This window comes from Aythya marila (assembly GCF_965140915.1).
Source record: "Aythya marila genome assembly, chromosome: 3".
Classification (NCBI taxonomy): domain Eukaryota; kingdom Metazoa; phylum Chordata; class Aves; order Anseriformes; family Anatidae; genus Aythya; species Aythya marila.
This window is the reverse complement of record NC_139044.1, coordinates 88473001-88491148: the sequence shown is the minus strand read 5'-3', so window position 1 is coordinate 88491148 and position 18148 is coordinate 88473001. Positions and strand designations below refer to the sequence as shown.

Below are 18148 nucleotides of genomic sequence, written 5' to 3'. Positions count from 1 at the left end.
ATAAAAAAATGAAGCTCTCTGGACTTCACAAAGAACAAAACTCTCTCTTGCATTTATTTCTAATTTTTAAAGTAAATGAACTGTTTTTTGGTGGAGATTTTATATGTTAAATTTAAATGACCTTTGCAGAAGAGAATCTCAAGTCCCGTTTTAATCTCAAATCGTCACTTTTTAATTTTCAATTAAATTATAACCTCCCTAATTTTGTTTCTTCTGTTTGCTTTGCTGTTGCTCTCTCATATAATTTTTTTAAAAGACAGTGATTTTGCAGAAGCATGTGGAGACAACTGTTGGACTCGGTAACTGTAATTGACCATTTAAGTATTACTGGTTTCAGAAAATCAAAGAATGCTAGCATAATGTATATCATGAGTGATACCTAATCTAGAAATTACACCAAAATTATATGCTTTCGTGTACTGATCTAACTGCACTAATTGCTAGGCTAGCAATAAGCTTTTTTACTAACTTTAAGGCAAATAATAAATCAAAGATGAAAAAAGGAGTGTAGTAACTAGTCATGTGTGTGCAATCCCTATAACTAGCCAAGGCCAGCATGCAGGTCCTTTATGAACGCCTTCTCAGAAGAAAATTTCCACGAACCCAGAGAGACGCCTACCTAGGTATGTTTGCAAAGCAGGTGATATAACCCCTCAGATATTTATTAATAATATAAAACGTTATGTTATTTTGTAAACAGGAACACTATTTCACTATTTAGCCGTAGTGAGAGTATGTTGAACTCTGAAGTCTTTAGAGCTACTTATTTTTAGATCTGAGTGTAGATAATAAAATAAGAAAATATTATGCTTTGTTTTAGTGTTGTTTTATTTTAATAAACAAATGATTGAAGAGTTCAGTCAGTTGTCACCATTTAAATAAAATAGCTAAAATTATTTTTATTTCTTTATAATTCATTTTATTTAGTTCATTACAGGCTTTGTTTTTGTTTGTTTTTAATAATTAAAGGCTAGTATTTATTCTTCCTGTGAAATCTTTCAGATTGCTTTTGGTATCTCAAGGTTTGATTCTTCCAAACACTACACAAGACATTCTTAAAGCTTAGGGTGCATTTGTCCACATCTAAATGGATGGCCTTCTCTTTGGAGAGAGTCACTGTTGGTTTGATGTTGGACAAAGTACAGTGCTGTTTAAGCACAAGGCAGTTTATGATGAGAGAAGAATAAAATGGCAGTTTAGCCCATAGTAGGACACCAACTTAATCATGAATAACTGCATTTTTGTTTAAAAAATAAGTCAAAACTATTTTAGCTGAGCCAGTAAAATTTTATTAGATGTATGAACAATGCTGTTATAATACAGTTAATTTTGTATAGTCTTGTATTGTCTAGTGGGGTTTTTTGTTGTTTATTTTTGGTATTGTAGGTTTTTTGATAGCATTATAATTTGGGATTTTCAGAAATGACTTCAGACATCAGCTTTACCTATTGTATCAAACCTATGCTCAGTCGCAGTGTGGCAAACAAGATAACTACTTAGTATCGTGTCTCAAAAGTGAACCATCTAATTTTTTCACTAATGACAAAATCTGTGTGGCCACAACCACTCCAAAAGACATATATAGTGTGTATATAAAATGCTTTCAAATGTTTTCAGAGCAATTATGAAGTGCTGTCTAGTTAACAGGTGCAAGTAGTTTATTTCAAAAACATTTCTAAACTTGTTTCTGAGAACTTCATACGCTTCTATATTGCATATTTCCTCAGAACGTTGAGTTGTGTGAGTTAATTTGTCATGAAGTTTAAACCTAGACATAAGGTATTGCAATTATTTGAAAATCAATATATGCTCAGCAAATCCAGATGGTATCATTCAAAGACCAGATGACTAAGCAAGCTATTGCTGTTCTGCAAGCCTACGTTCATTATCCATATCCTAAACATATTATTTTGGGTTTGGAAGCATGTTTTTTTGGTGTATGTTTTTAAGTAAAACTGCTTTTTTTTTTCCCCTTAGTACTGTTTTCCAAAAAATAACTTAAATATTTGTCAGAAATAATTTTAGGTTTGTGAATTACTCCCTTGTTACTGGTACCTCAGATGTAGAAGGAAATCTTATCATAGTGCAATGTTATTATTTAATTGATTGGATTTGGTTGAGTAGAAAAGCAATGATTAATAAGGAACAGTATCTTACATGAAGGAATAAAGACATTGGATGTTGTGATGCAATTTAAGCTGCCATAGCATGGAAGATTGAGTTACTCGTGACATTGAGCTTTTGAGGGAAAGATGAATTAGAGTTTTATCTGACCAAACTATAACTCATCAGACAAGAATCTATGTTTATTTATGTAGCTTACAAATCAGGTAAATAATATACCTGTAGAAAAACAGTGCTGAATTAACAAATGTCTGGAAAATCTGAGGTAGAAGATAAGTTGTGTTACCTTGGTTTTGAGTGATAATATTGCTGCTGAATAGTTGAGCAGTTCTAATAATGTGCAAACTAATTTACAATACAGTGCTTGCAAGTGTAACTCAGAATAAAAAAAAATGTGTCCTTGATGAGGTCTGATGATAAGTCTTCGTGATACCTGGCTGCAAACCATTTTTTATTGACCATGTTCTGTCCTCAATCTCAGTCATTAGTAAGAAATTATTTTATCATTTACTTAATTTAAAGTTGATTGTGTTATTTAATGTGACATCAAGTTTTATTTGATAGTTTCATTTCTTTTTAAAGTTTGTAAATTGTTTTGTGAGATAATAGGTTTTACTATGCGACTCGGACAGTATGTTTCTCATAGTTATATACTCTCATCTTTCCAGAAAACATAGATGTAGAAGTCCGTCTTACAGAATTGTGTGAAGAAGTAAAGGTACTACTTTACGTTTGTTGAATAGTAGAGTATGCTGATTTTACATGGTACTTGGGAATAAACTGTTTAGGTGATAACATCCTGTATTTTTTTTTGCCAACGTTTCTTTTGGCTGTTCTTTCAAAGAGTAATCACTCAACTGACTCAAAAACTTACCTACTGATCTAGTGGCTCAGCAGGGCAGTAGTAGCCATGGTAACTATTAAAGATCATAAAACTGAAGATTATAGAAAGATGGATTACTTGTATTAAAATCATAGTTTGAATTTTATGCGTTCATTATTTGAATCCCTTCTTTCTGAAGATTTCAAACAACAGTTACAAGATCAAGTGTGAATAGTAAGTTGTACAAAAGCAGATTCTCCAAGGCGTATCCTCATCCAGAAGGATCTGTCCTGAGGCTGTCTCCTTCTGTTTTCCATGCATTCTCAAGCAAATACTGTCCACTATAGATTACTTAGACTTGTCTTCTCAGCTCTCTTTCATGTGCACCAGACAGAATTAGCCTAAGCTGATTTCCTTATCACAGACAAATTTAAAGCAGAAGTTTGAAAACGTTTTTGCAGGATGGTCCATGCTTTGCTGCTGAGTGGGCTCTCTACCCAGCTTCTGTAGTAGACTTCACTTTCATTCATGCTTTCAAAAGTAGTGCCGCAATTGCAAGGAAATGTAATACTGACATTGAAAGGATGCTATTTGTATAACGGGAGACAAAGAAAGCCAACACAGTTCTCTCTCTGTGAGCAACTGATAATCTTATTTTATAAACTAGAAAGGCTTTTTTTTTTTTTTTACATTTACATAGTTTCTATGTATTTTCTTGTACTTAAGATAATTTTTTGTTAGTTTTTCCCTTAGCTTGCTAAACTATATTTGTTCTTTCCATTTTCTCCTTTCTGTTCTTTTATGCAGTTCTCTTCCAAAGTTCCTCTTATTTCTACTGTTGCCTACTAAGTTGGTGTTTCAGTATTTGTAATCCTTTTTTATGCTTCCCCTTTAATACTGTTGGTGTTGGATCTTTACTATACTTACTTTTTAAACCCTTTGCCTCAATGCCTTATCTGTCTCCAATTAGTTTTGGAAAAGGTAGATTAGATTTTTTTCTGAAATTGTAGGGAACATAAGCCTAACAATTTACAGTTGACTTGTATGGAACCAGATCACAGGATTACAGTACACTCTTAGAAAGAAAAACTTGTTTTGCATTGAATTTGTATGACCTTGTTCTAGGAAACCTATTCTATAACTATCAAATAGTGTAACATTGATTCCTGAACATGTTTCAAGTATATGTAGGCATATAGTGACATAAGCATTATTGTAAGTTATTAATACTCCAAAGTGGAAATGTCTTCATTATTATTTTTTTTTTTTAAGATTGTATCAAATTTGGGCTAATATATCTAGAATCAATTTCCTGTTTTCTAATTCTGATTGCTTTCAGGCACTATATTTTTGCATGTTGGAAAATCAAACAGTTGCAATTCATAGTTATGGTTGCTATTAATGGGTTTGTTGCCTCAATTTAAGATCATGAGTCCTAACGCTAATAGACATCTAGATAATATTTAAAATAATAAAAAACTAATTTGTTAGCATTGTAATATAACTTAATTCAATTCTAATACTTTGACAAAACAGTTCTCATTTGGAATTTATTTTTAAAATTAAATTTCTTACTAATACACTTTTTGATTTTTTTTGTCTGTTCACTGTGGTCTAGTAATCATGTAAATCTTTCTTCCATACTTCAGAAAATGGAAAATCCCGATGAACTGGCAGAACTTATAAATATGAATCTTGCTCAGCTTTGCTCACTTCTAATGGCTCTCTGGGGGCAATTTCTGGAGGTCATTACTTTACAAGAGGAGGTCACAGCATTGCTTGCACAAGAGCATCACACGTTAAGAGTAAGTATTAACTCTGGTGTTATAAAAGGGATGTTCATACTCTTATTGGGACACGTTATAATGGAAATGAGACTCCAAATTGTAATTTTTCTGGTTTTATTGGGGAAAGGTAGTTGGAATCACAAAGGGAGCTGTTACATTGCATTGGTTAGTTTGTATGTAATGTTGTTAGAGCATATTCTTGGAATATATGTAAAGTACATACATATAAAATACACATGAAGTATGTTGTTTATGTTTATTCACTGACTGTTTGAATAAGAAACGCGTTTCAGTAGGCAAATTGCAGTCTGTGGGAGATGTGTTTGTGTAAAATGATGTATTTTTCTGCAGGAGCAATGTCTAGTGCCCACTCATTTTCCTTCCCTACTGCAGTTAGGCTGCCAGATTACATCATAAAATGAAATGTATTTTTCTTCTGAATTGAGAACTGATAACGTTCCTAAGCTTTGAAAGGGTTCTGAAGTGGGATTTCAAAAAAGAGACAATTTGGCATTTATGTGTGTGCATGTACAAAAACTGATGCACGGTAACTACACATGCAGTAGATCTGATAATGTTTATATACACTTGCTGCTTTCTACATGCAAAACCAGAGCACATGGTGAAATATTTTCAAGTATGAACTAAACCTTTGCCTGTATCTTCTATTAAATATATCTTTTCCTCCCCTCTTTTGTGGTCAAGGATTTGAAGAAATACAACATTTAAAATTTTTCAGGGAGTAAAATTCATTTAAACAAACAACACTTCCCAGCACCCTTGTTCTGCAATCACACAACTTGATCTTTAGCTAGCGTCACATTTTTACTGTCTGACATCATAATCCATACATATACCACATATACATAAGAGGTCATTTTAAGAGTTTATCTGGAGGCTCTCCTTGTAAAACCGTTTGCAGAGAGTTTATTCGTAGGTCTGGTTAGTGAGAGTATGGAATCGGTGGTTTGTAAATAGTGACAATCCAAAATAAAGTTTTGCAAATTTTAGTTTGCAAAGATTTCATTTGTTTAACCAGGTTTTCTATCACTTGCATCAGAAGCCTTCTTCGTTTAGTTCTGTAGGAGAAACTGATTACAAGGGATACTTGGATTGGGGTCTTACGTAAAGCCTTGAAAAATCACACTGTTGAATGAGGGGATTGTGGTTGTGCCAATAGTCTGTTCTGGAGAATAAGTGAGATCTTTCAGAAAGAGTGCAAGACTTATTTGTTAGAATGAACATGCTAGCAGTAGCAAGGTGTGATCAATTTACTGGCTATCTATGAATCTTTCTTGCCTTTCTCTGCTTCTCATATAAATTCTGGAATCCTTCAACGGGGGTGGAAGCTATAAAATGAGAATATTGTTTCAATTAACCTGCATTTGCATTCAACTGCTGCTAAGGTAGTGTTTGTACAAGTATATGTTGAATAGAGCCAAAAGTATTAATATTTTTATTTTAATTGGACCAATGTAAAATATGTGTGTTATGCTAGTAATGATAGCTTAGCTTCTTAAATGTGGTTCTTAAAGTCTCCAATTTATGTCATTTTCTCTAGCTCTCAAATACTTTAAGAACTGAATTTTACTGCAGTTCTTTTAGGGAATATAAATCAAAGTATTTGGGGGATGAATTGAGATACTGTTGTGTATTAAAAATATTTTTGTGAAAACTGGAAAGCGTCACAGAAGCTGGATAGGAGTTCCCTTCTTCCCTTCCTTCTGACTCATGATTTGTTGGAATCATGCCTGACCAGTCCACAGTCCCACATTACATCTTCATCTCCAACTTGGAGAGCAATGGATTCAAAGGGTAGATTGTTCACTAGAAAAGGAATTGGCTTGAAGGCTGCACCAAGAGGGTGGTGGTCAATGGCTCAATGTCCAGGTGGAGACCAGTGACGAGTGATGTCCCTCAGGGGTCTGTCCGTGGACCGGTGCTGATTGATATCTTTACCAATGACACAGGCAGTGGGATCAAGTGCACCCTCAGCAAGTTTGCAGATGACACCAAGCTGAGTGGTGTGGTTGATACAATAGAACGAAGGGATGCCATCCAGAGGGACATGGACAGGCTGGAGAAGTGGGCCCATGTGAACTGCACGAGGTTCAACAAGGCCAAGTGCAAGGTGCTGCACCTGGGCCGGGGCAATCCCAGGCATGAGGACAGGATGGGAGAAGAACTCACTGAGAGTAGCCCTGCAGGGAAGGACTTGGGGGTTCTGGTGGACAAAAAGCTTGACATGAGCCAGCAGCCTGTGCCTGCAGCCCAGAAGGGCAACTGTGTCCTGGGCTGCACCAGCAGAGGGGTGGGCAGCAGGGCAGGGAGGGGATTGTGCCCCTCTGCTCTGCCCTTGTGAGGCCCCACCTGGAGTGCTGCATCCAGGGCTGGGGCCCCAGCACAAGAAGGATGTGGGGCTGTTGGAGCGGGTCCAGAGGAGGCTCCACAAAGATGATCAGAGGGCTGGATGGTCCTTAAGGTTCCTTCAAACCAAAGCCAGTCTGTGATTCTATGTAAAGTGTTCCTTGCTATCATACTGCTTTCCAATTGTTTTTATGCCCACTTCTCCTACTAGCTGTCACCCTGCATAAATAATCTTGTTTCAAGCATCACATCATATGCAAATTTTGCTTCTTAATAAGAGGAAAAGAAAACATTTTTATTTAATAAAAGCAGCAGAAATACCCTTTTCTTTAGGTATTAAGCTGCATTTGCAGCGTAGTGGTGGGGAGCTGAAGATGGTTGCATAGTCCTTCATGTAGCTTGCTACTGGGTGATACTTTGTCTCTAAAACTTTGGAGTTTTCAGGGTTGAACTCAGAGCTGACCCTTGTTATTACTGAAAATGTTCTTTTTTTTTTTTATATACATATATATATACATGTTTATATATATACATATATATATGTGTGTATATATATATACATATACATATATATATATATGTATATACATATATATATATATAAATAAAAGCTTCTTTTATTTTTGAAAGAAGTGGCCAGTTGCTATTTCTTACTGAGTTCTGCAGTTACTGGATACTACAGTATCTGTCCAAACATCGAAGTCTGAAAAAGAGATGCAGGACAGAGGTAATCTTAAACTTACCTTTTATTTAGGGCCTGATAACGAAGAGCAAGTAGGCTGTCTCCTAGGCTGCCGTCTGGCACGAATTGAATAATACAGCATTGAGAAGGAAATTTTACCTGAGCCGATTTGCATAGAACCAGCAATGTGATCATACCTAATTTTACAAGCACTAATTTGCAGATACTACACTGGTTTCCTGTAGTCCCAAGATGTGAAGAGCTGGTGCAAGCAATTTGCAAATATGTGCAATTAAATATATATAAGAAAACACACTGCCAGCTGAGCAGGAGTCAGCACTGCGGAACTTCAGTAAACTTTAACATTAAAAAGGGATGGTGAATTTGAGCCATGGTATTTTTAAGAGCTTTACTGATTCTGGATACTGTTTTTGAGGGCTTACTATAACATTTTGCAATTTGCATTAATAGTCTTGAGACTTTAAACCTTTTATATAAACTTTGGGGAAACCTGGAATGCTCATGTTTCACTAGAGGCATAATCTGCATGTTAAATGATGTAGACTTTCCGGTTAGTGAATGTAGGTGGAATCTGAGAGATGACCTACTAATTATAATTACTCTCTTGAGAGAATATCTGTCTTTTCTGAAATAAGATTTTTTCACGATACAAAATTTCTGTCCTTTTATTTTAGAAATTGATGTTCTCATCTGGTCTATATTGGATCCTAAATCTTTTCTAAATTTACCTTTTCATCTTGCAGTATTTGTAGACTATGCTCTCCACTGGAAATTTCTCCCTGGGAAAGTTTTATATTAATCTAAGACAAATGAATGCTTTTAGGGACTCATTCATCTGACTGGCTTAGATGTCTTAAGTAAAATATCCCCTAGAAATGCCTGTCATCTGTATTTGGTCAAATCATTTTCACCCTCCGTGCGTAGGTGCTTTTGCTGGAGTATTGGTAGAAAATAAGGTCATAATGAAATGCAACATCTTATTTGAGTGCATCTCTGTAAAACTAAATCAGATTTTAATTGCTACATAAAAAGCAGGAAGAATTCAGATTAAAACATCCATCAGCTACAATAGCCCATCAACAAGGTTTGCAACTACATTGAAAAAACTGATTAAGATATTTTATATTACACACAGTTTGCACACTATCTTTGTTTCATAGTGACATCTTCTGGTAGGTCTGAACACGTTATTCCAAAATGATTTCTTACCATTTGGTTAGTCCTAAAATAGGAGAACTGGGAACCAAGATCTGAGTGCTGCTACTCATTGGTGTGCCTGGGACTCAGTATGTACTCCACAGCAGTTCTTCTATCCAATTTTTCTTCTGCTTACATTGGGAAGACCATCGAGTGCATAATTTGGGGAAGCCTGTAGGGACTAGGAGCAGTGCCTACAATTGCCTCCTGCAAAGCTGTTGCGGAGTCAGCTCAAGTTGGTAGCATCTGAGTCACCAGTGCCAGCTGGTGGGCACTCTGCTGCTGCAGAGCCTGCTTAACAGTGTCCTAGCAAACGTCTCAGTCCCTCCATAAGGTACACACTGATTAAACATAATAAACTACTGTTGTGAGGGTTTTTTGTTTTGCTTTGTTTGTTTTATACTCATCATTTGGGCATTTGGAGCAATTTTGGAGCTTGCTTCCAACTCGTCTTCTACTGTTGCTGTTATACTAAATGCTGTTGGAGCTGAGAACCAGATTTTCTTCAAAAGCACTGGAATTAATTGAGCAATTACAAATGGGATTTATTGCAACTGAAAAAAGCCTTACTTTTCTGTTGGAGGTATTGGCAGAATTGCCAATAAAGATTTGTTGATCTGTTTTCCATGTAAGCCCAGTTTTGGTTGGTGGTAAAGTGATTGCTTGCATCCAAACCAAAAGCACTTTGCTCCCCTACTGGGAAACAGCTATACGCCCTTTTCTTGGCTCAAATCACAGACATCTAATTGGGAAATGCTCCTGTTTTATTTTCTATTATGCAATCAATTAGGATATGTAATTAATTTTTAGGTTGCTGAGTTTAGAATGATAACCAGTCCAGTCTTAATGATTGAGTGCTCTGATATCTAGTTTTTAAACAGTAAAACAACATTGTACCTTTCTGGGGGAAAGGCTGAGGATTAGCCCTGACAAAATGATGTATTTGCAAGGTAGACGTCTGTTTAGAAAAGGAGCTGGAAAAGCACAGGAGCATAGTTAGGAATGCTTGGTTTTAAACCAGCATGTGTGTGCATAAACTTGGAGTGCCATTTCTGAAGGTGTGTGTGTGTGTCTGGTCACTGCTGAGAGTAGAAGTTGCATTTACAAGGCAGTATAAAATGTAATGCTTTCTGTTGCTTCAAAACATTTTCTGTGACTATTCATAGGTGATACATCACTGAGATTTATTTCATACACAAAGCAAATAGGATTTTGAGAGGTTGGGATGGAAGGATTTTTATCCCCTTGTACAGCTTAGAGATAGGGAGTTTTAATGTTTGTGTGAGGTTTTGGTGTTGTTTTGTTTGTTTAGTTGGGTTTGTTTGTTTTTTTTTAGGCACCTCAGAGCATTTTTTTTAACCAGGTTTTCTTATATTAAGACGGAGTGGGGAAAAAAAAAAAAAAGAAAAAGGTGGAAATTACAGAAAGTGAAACTCGTGGTCGCTGTCTGGGAAATTAGATAAAGCAAGAGGAAAGCCCAGAGTACCTTGGGAAAATAAAAGAGTAGGGGGCCAAGAAGTGGTTGGTAAATAATAATTGGTTAAGTAGACTAGCTGCATACGTATGTGGTTATCTAAATGGGATAGAAAATTTGTTTTAATTTCTGTAAACAAATTGGCATTTATGCTCAAGGTAATGCATAAGCAGTTGCCAACAGCTTCTGTATAGCACATTCTCTTTCTTCTATGTCATGCTACAAGAAATAAGCTAACGTGTACTAACATAGTGCATTGAATTGCACATTTTGATGCAGTTAATCGGGCAGTTGCAAAAACAAAAGCTCCAAAAATGCGTTCAGATTGAATTAATATTTTAATGTAATACTGGAAATAGGTGAAATCTGATTTGCAAAATTTTGGCTTTTCTAGATATTTTATGTATATATTATCTAGTAAATTGCTGTATAATTCACACTATTTCATGTCTACATAGCTGATGATAAAAAATAGGCTTCCATATGTTATTAAATACCATTTTAATATTGTATGGTTTATTAACTTCAGGCATACAGTAGTCTTGAATACAATGCCTATAATTAGCATACATTCTGTTATTTATCAATCACAGCTGAAATCTTTACAAACAAAAGATTTTTTGCACAATGTTTTAGTTATGGGCAAGAGGGTATTCATGAAATGTTTGAAACGTACGTCTCAAGCTCATGTAATGGGTTTCTCCTTCCAAAGGTAATCCTCGAGCCCATTCAGAAGTGTCCATCAAACAGTTATTTCCTTTCCTGTCACTGAAATTTCTAATAGTTTTTTGTGTGTTATTATTTCAGGTGGGCCTGGTTTAGATGATTCATTTCTTGGTAATCAAGTTTTCAGCAGGCAACTGAGTCTAATATAATTTCCCTCAGTCATCTAGTGCACAAGTTAAAATTTTCATTTCACTTTCAAGTCTTGTCCATGGTATCCTCTTCCCCCTTTGCCCAGACTGAACATGAAAAAAACAAACTACCACCACCAAAAACTATACATGTAATTTAATTATTATTCAATTATTATTATTACTACTGTGTAATCCAATTCAAGTTAATGGCATTGCAGTGTAATAATCCTGGTGAATTTTCAGAACTTGTGTGTAATACACAATTAGCTCTAACGTTATTTGGATCTTGCAGGTGCGCAGATTTGCAGAAGCATTCTTTTGTCTTGAGCATCCTAGGCAAGCTGCCCTTGCCTATCAAGAACTACAGTGAGTAGCCTTTTGAAGTGCATAACATTTAGCATGTAATTATTCTGTAGTTAACATTGTGTAGAAGTACTGTCTTGCAAAAATACTTATGTAAGTTCAAAAGAAACTTAATTTTCTTAAATAGAGATTTCAGGTTTTTTAGTGAAGAACATACAAGTTAAGACAGTGCAATTCAAATGAGTAATGGAATAATTTTTGTATTAAATAAGTGATTAGGGGAAAAGCTTCTGCTAAAGGAGTTAAACTACTGCTGATTTCTGTTAATGTAAAAATAAACAGTTCTATTTTTTTCATGTAGGACTACTTCATTTTTTTCAGTGCTCAGAGTCATCTACAGATGTGTGCAGCTATCAAAAACACTTCCTTCTGCAGTTCTCTTCCACCCCTCCCTATTGAATGCAGTGAACTAGATGGAGATATGAACTCCTTGCCCATAATCTTTGAAGATCGGTATTTAGATTCAATTACTGAAGGTAAACACACCTCACAGCGCAGTTTCTTTTTGAAAAAAAAAGAGCAGAAGCAATGTAAAAACTGAGTATTTTTATTGTAATTTCTTGATGGCTTTGAAGGAGTATGTTTGTTTGTTAGGAAATGTTTTTATAGTTTGAGTTTTGAGGATGTGTAAAATTCTGTAATTACCAGTGTTTGATAGCTTCAGCTACTTCCATAATCTTATTGTAAACAATCCTTTTTTTTCTCACTTCTTTTGGTAAAAGATCTGGATGTACCCTGGTTGGTAGTTCAGAATCTTCCAAGGTCAGAGTCCAATAAACTGGATAAATTTGAAGCTGAAGAAGGTTTTGTAGCTGGATTTACTAGCCCGGAATTGAAAATAAGACCTGCAGGTGCTTCCAACCTTTGGCATTCAGAAAGTGAAAAGATGCTAACAAAGTCTTTGAAAGGGAAAAATGAAGATGCAAATAAACCTAAAGTTAAGGTTACTAAGCTCATGAAAACAATGAAACCTGAAAACACAAAAAAAGTCGTGAAACAGAACTCTAAGGACTCTGTGGTCTTAGTAGGCTACAAATGTTTGAAAAGTGCAGCACTGGAAGATGCCTCTAAAAGCTCAGAAGGCAGGCCTTCATTTAATGCTGGTGAAGGGCTGGACCCTACGTTAAGTGGATTTCCTTGTGATACAAAGACCTGCTCCAGGCAAATGAGTCAAAGAGAGTTTACGTGTTTGTCATCTGGAACTGAGGAAAAGACTGCCAAGACTGAAGGCGTTCAACCAAGTCAGGGTAGCCCCGTGCACTGTGAAAACGCGGCTCTTTTTGGTAGACTTACGATCTCCCAGGCAGGTCCTGGAACTGTACAAGTAGATAGTGCTCTGCAACCCAGAGGTACACTTGAAGGAGGTCAGCCAGCTTCCTCGGGGGTCAGGACGATTGAGGTCAAACCAAGTAATAAGAATCCCTATGAAGGGGAGAAAGTAACTGTTCATATTGGATCGTGGTCGGAGTTTCCGCAGGATGGAGTACAAGGGGAGAATTTGCAGACGCCCAATATTCAGGCTTCAGAATCTGGAAATAAACTGCATTCAGTAGAACCAGTGCTTGAAAAGGAAGACATCTACGAAAAAAACTTGCGACACACCAGCGATGTCTTGACAAAACTGAAAAATAATCAGCCTAGTTTATCTACAAAAGAAAGCCAACTTTCTGTAAGTGGGGACATGACTAAATTACCAGATGTTAGTGTGACGTATGCCTCTTCTAGGTTTTCAGATTCTGGTATAGAAAGTGAACCAAGTTCTTTTGCAACTCTCCCCAACCCTGATCAGGTTTTTGAAAATGTTCAAGGGCAAAGTGTATACAATACTGAGAGATTATTTCCTCAGCTTTTGCTAAAACCAGACTGTGCTATAAAAAATGCATTGGAAAGCCATTGTACTGAGAGTACCAGCGCTGTAAGTGAAATACAATCATCCCTGACATCCATAAATTCTTTGCCTTCAGATGATGATGAACTCTCACCTGATGAAAATTCAAAGATAACTATTGTACCTGAATGCCAGCTAAGTGACAGTAAAACTGTATTGGATCTTGGAACAGTTGACTTGCCAAAATGCGATGACATTAAAAAATCAAATACCAGTTTGCAGCGACAGTGTGTTCTATTTTCAGGGCATTCAGATAACGAAACTCTGTCTATACATTCCTCTCTCTCAGGAACAAAAGATCTTTTAGGCTTAGTTGTTTCAGATGAAGTTACATCTACTGATTTGAAAAGTAACAGCCCACAGGCAGACCTTGGCACAACTTGCAAAGGCTCTCAGGACCTTGAAAGGCATTATAACACTACCGAAGAAACAGTTAAATTGCATTTAGAAATCACTTGCATGAGTGAGCCATCTGTTGTTTCAGGTTCTTCATCTGTAAGTGCAGGGTACGAGGTTGAAAAAACAAGTGAAGAAAAATATAATGAGCCTTTAGAACTAAAGGAAACAGCGGAAGAATTGTCAGCAGCTAAAAGTGAAACTGGTACAGATAATCCTTCTCCCACCAGTAGTACTGATATTGTAAAGCAAGGGCTTGTAGAAAACTATTTTGGCTCTCGAAGCAGCACAGATATTTCAGATATTTGGCCTATGGACAACAGCAATCCTGTTAGCCCTCAAAAAGAAATGTATGAAAAGCAAATTATTTGCTCTTCCCAACAAGATGAGGAAGAAGAGGACGATCAAGAAATGATTGAAAATGGGTATTATGAAGAAACGGACTATGGTATATTAGATGGAGCTTCCAGTGCTGACCAGGATCATGGTTTAGCAGAAGAAAGAGCCCTGAGATCTGAAAGGATTGATAGCGGGCATCTGCGAGACGGAATGACTGTGCCTCCCGTCTGTACTCCTGGTTGTCTGTCTTTTCCATCTTCTCTGAGAGACTCTCCTTGCAATGTTATCTGTTCTTCAAGGAGTAAATCTGATGCAATTACACAGCAGCCAGGCAGCACATCCTACAGCTCAGCTTCTTCATCCGTTTCCTGGTATGAAAGCTCCCCAAAACCTCAAATGCTAGCGTAAGTGACTGTTTTAAAACAAAGTTTATTTGCTTTTAGAAATGATGTTAATATAGTGTAAAAGGGGGAAAGAAATGTGGTTATGCTCAAGTGCCCCCAAGACAGTGTCTTGTGGATCCTGTATATTCAAGTAACATCACATTTTAGATGTTAATATGAAAAATGTGTTAGCACATAATTCCTTATATGATTTACATTGCAATTTCATGTGGTTTCACAAACTTCAAGCAAAATGCATGTATCTTGTTTCTTTAATATGTTCCTTTTTAAAAAATAAGCATTCAACCGAAAAGTGATGTTGGAGTGGCTACTGAGCATAAAAAATGGTGTTTAATGAAATGGAAGCTGTTAAAATAGCACGTACGGAAAAATATGCTTTGAGTTTAAAAGCATAAAAGCAAAAAGTATCTGTAACTCACTGTCTGTTCTATTTATTGTGAAGCTATTTTGCAATGCTGGCCAAGATTGCAGCCTTATTTTTTAATCTTAACTTCAAATATCCAAAATGTAACACCTCTAAATTACACTACACTTTGGGTACCAGGAAGGTCAAATTTAGAGGAACATTGGGGATCCCAGATGCAAAAATAGGAGTTTCTCCGATAAGCCCTGCTGCTAATGGAATATGGGAAGCAGCAGCTTTATGAGCTGTGTTGTACTGGAAGCAAAATGTTGCTATCAGAATGAAGAAGGCTTGGAAGAGAAGTAGGAACGAGGAGAAAAATCAGCAGACAAAAGAGATAAAGACCAGACAGTTTGTGGTAAGCAGGAGGAAGGATCTAGTGGTTGTGGAGGAAACAAGATTGGAAGTGAGAAGACAGAAATGCAGCTTTGAGATAATGGGGACTGGCATGGACTAGGTTGAAAAGCTAGTTGAAAGCTCTTTGTGGCTTTCTGTAACAATAAAAGAAAGAGGACACTCAGAGTAAAATCAAGAACTTGGCCTTGGGGAAAGCAGTCACTTGGAGACCAAACTTGGGTACATCTCATTCATTAAACATTCCTGTGGTTACGAACTAAGTAAACTGCTGCAGAGAGATAAGACCAGCTCTCTGCAGTGGTCTCTGTTCAGGCTGACTTTATTGAGGTTTGCTCTTACCAGTTAGTGAGGAATGAGCTAAAGAAAAAGCTGGGGAACCAGAGAACAAAAAGCAGAGTGAGAGGAAAACAAGGAGCGGGCAGAAGAGGACAGACTATGGGTTGACACCGAGGGGTCATGTGAAAAAGACAAATTAAGGAGAGAAAGAAGCAAGGCTGTTTGAAGCGTTGCAGGGAAAACTGATGCACAACTTTGTAGAAAGGTCATACACAAAGAAACTACAGAAAGGGAGAAGCACGAGGAACTCCTGGCACTTGGGCAGCTTATAGAAGCTATAGAGTAAGTCCTCTCTTAATAGGTGAGAGATCAGAGGTCTGGATCTAGTTTCTTCTGAAGCAAATAACAATTACTCAGCATATTAAAGGAACTTTATAGTGAGCCAATTCAGCACTAACTCTGCTAACCTAGCAAATAGGTTTTAAATTTGTCAAGAATTATCAGAAGTCACTGGAAATCTTTATCTGGACTTTACAGGAATTAGAACCAGATCTAATGTTGTTATTGCAGTTAAACAAAGCTGTCGCTTACTCAAGACTGGAACTAAACCAGAATCTTCTATGGTTTCAGAAATATTTTACAGTTAGCAGAGATATTCAAAGGAAAGAAGAGTTGATCTTAGGGTACAGATTTTGTTACAGGGGAAAGGGGACTTCAGGAAGCTGAAATGAAAAAGTATTTTGAGGAACTGGGTTATTTTGTGAAAACAGTAATTTGGTAAATATCTTTTCTTTGTATTCTTCAATTACATAGGTGACAAAAGTAAAAAGTCAATAGAAAACTATATCCTAGGATACCCTAAATTTGCCTGGCCATAGTAGATGTTATTTTATCATAAATATTGTTTCATTCCAGTTTCCTCCAGGCTAAAGAAGAATTGAAGCAACTTAAACTTCCTGGATTCATGTATAGTGATGTTTTCAAACTGGCTTCTTCAATACCTTACTTCAGTATGGAGGAGGATGACTGTTCAGGAGAAGGAATACATCTTATAGTCTGTGTCCATGGCCTTGATGGTATGCTGGGAAATATGATACCGAATGAGATGGCAGTTCAGATTACCAGTCAGGCTTAACTTCTGTTATTTGAACTGTGAACTGAACACTTCTGGAATAGGTTCACCTGAGGCAGATGGGAATCTGACATTATATTGCGATGTTTAACAGTGTGTTCTAGAAATTCATTTAGATTTAGAATTTTATGTAAGATTTGTCCTGAGTAAAACTTCCATGTGCATAAACCCAAATGTATGGCATAATTCACATTAGTTATATCTTCCAGTTCTTATGTCATCTAGGTGTTTGTCTGTACTGTGGTAATAGAAGAGAGATAGTAACAAAACAGCTTTATTTAGAATTTGTAGTGTTACATTGTCAAGGAAAAGGTGTGTATATTGTTATGGAAAAAAAAATGTATGTATAAAATGCAGTCAAGTGTTTATTAGGTTTTAAAAGGTTAGATCACAAAATGACTGAATGGTTGAGGTCCAGTTCTTCTGCTCAGAGCAGGGTCACCTACAGCAGGTTGCCCCAGACCATGTCCAGTGGTTTGTTGTTTTTTTTTTTACTGTCTCCAAGGACAGAGACTTTGCTGTAGTAGAAATGAGAACATCCCTTGCTAAATGAAAGAATATAGGAGAATTTAAATTGTATAGAATAGAACGGTATAGACTAGTTCAGCTGGATGGGATCTACAAAGATCTTTGATTATAACTGCCTGAACACTTGAGGGCTAACCAAATGTTAAAACCTGTTGTTGAGGCCATTGTCCAAGTGCATCTTGAACTCATGACAGGCATGGAGCAACCATCTTACCTAGGAAGCCTGTTCCAGCATTTGATCACCCTCACGGTGAAGAAATTTTTTCGAATATCCAGTCTGAGCATCCCCTGGTGCAGCTTTGTGCCGTTCCTGGGTATCCTCTCATTGGTTACTAGTGATAAAAGACTGGCACCTCTCTCTGCACGTCCCCTCAGGAAGCTGTAGACAGCAATGAGGTTGCCTCTGAACCTCCTTTTTTCCAGACTAGCCAAACCCAGTGTCCTTAGTCTGTCCTCATAGGACGCATTCTGGCCCTTTTACCAGCTTTGTTACCCTCCTCTGGGCACATTCCTAAGTTAGAAAAAAAATAAAATAACAAAATAGCTTTTCTATCCTCCTATGAGCAGAAGGCATCCGTTATTAAGCACTTCTGAAACTGAACTCAGAAATGCTCCTTCTTACTAGTGTAGATGTTTGTGTGCTGTTGTATACCTAGAGTTAACACAAAAGTTAACGTGGCCATAAAAAATGTTGTTATAAGAACATGTATTCAAAGCCTTAGAATAATCC

At 36.6% G+C, this 18148-nt stretch overlaps 1 protein-coding gene across 2 annotated transcripts in view; it reads left to right on the top strand.

Annotated features, from left to right (window-relative positions):
* The window catches only part of FAM135A (family with sequence similarity 135 member A), an 80510-nt gene that overhangs the window by 40364 nt on the left and 21998 nt on the right, over window positions 1-18148 (top strand). The window contains exons 10-16 of one of the 2 annotated variants that reach the window (XM_082756364.1): window positions 546-623; window positions 2793-2842; window positions 4597-4752; window positions 11625-11698; window positions 12017-12171; window positions 12418-14722; window positions 16674-16834. In XM_082756364.1, coding sequence (XP_082612490.1) covers window positions 546-623; window positions 2793-2842; window positions 4597-4752; window positions 11625-11698; window positions 12017-12171; window positions 12418-14722; window positions 16674-16834 — 2979 coding nt within the window. The remainder of the gene's footprint in view (window positions 1-545; window positions 624-2792; window positions 2843-4596; window positions 4753-11624; window positions 11699-12016; window positions 12172-12417; window positions 14723-16673; window positions 16835-18148) is intronic. The other variant, XM_082756365.1, reaches the window with a different exon arrangement.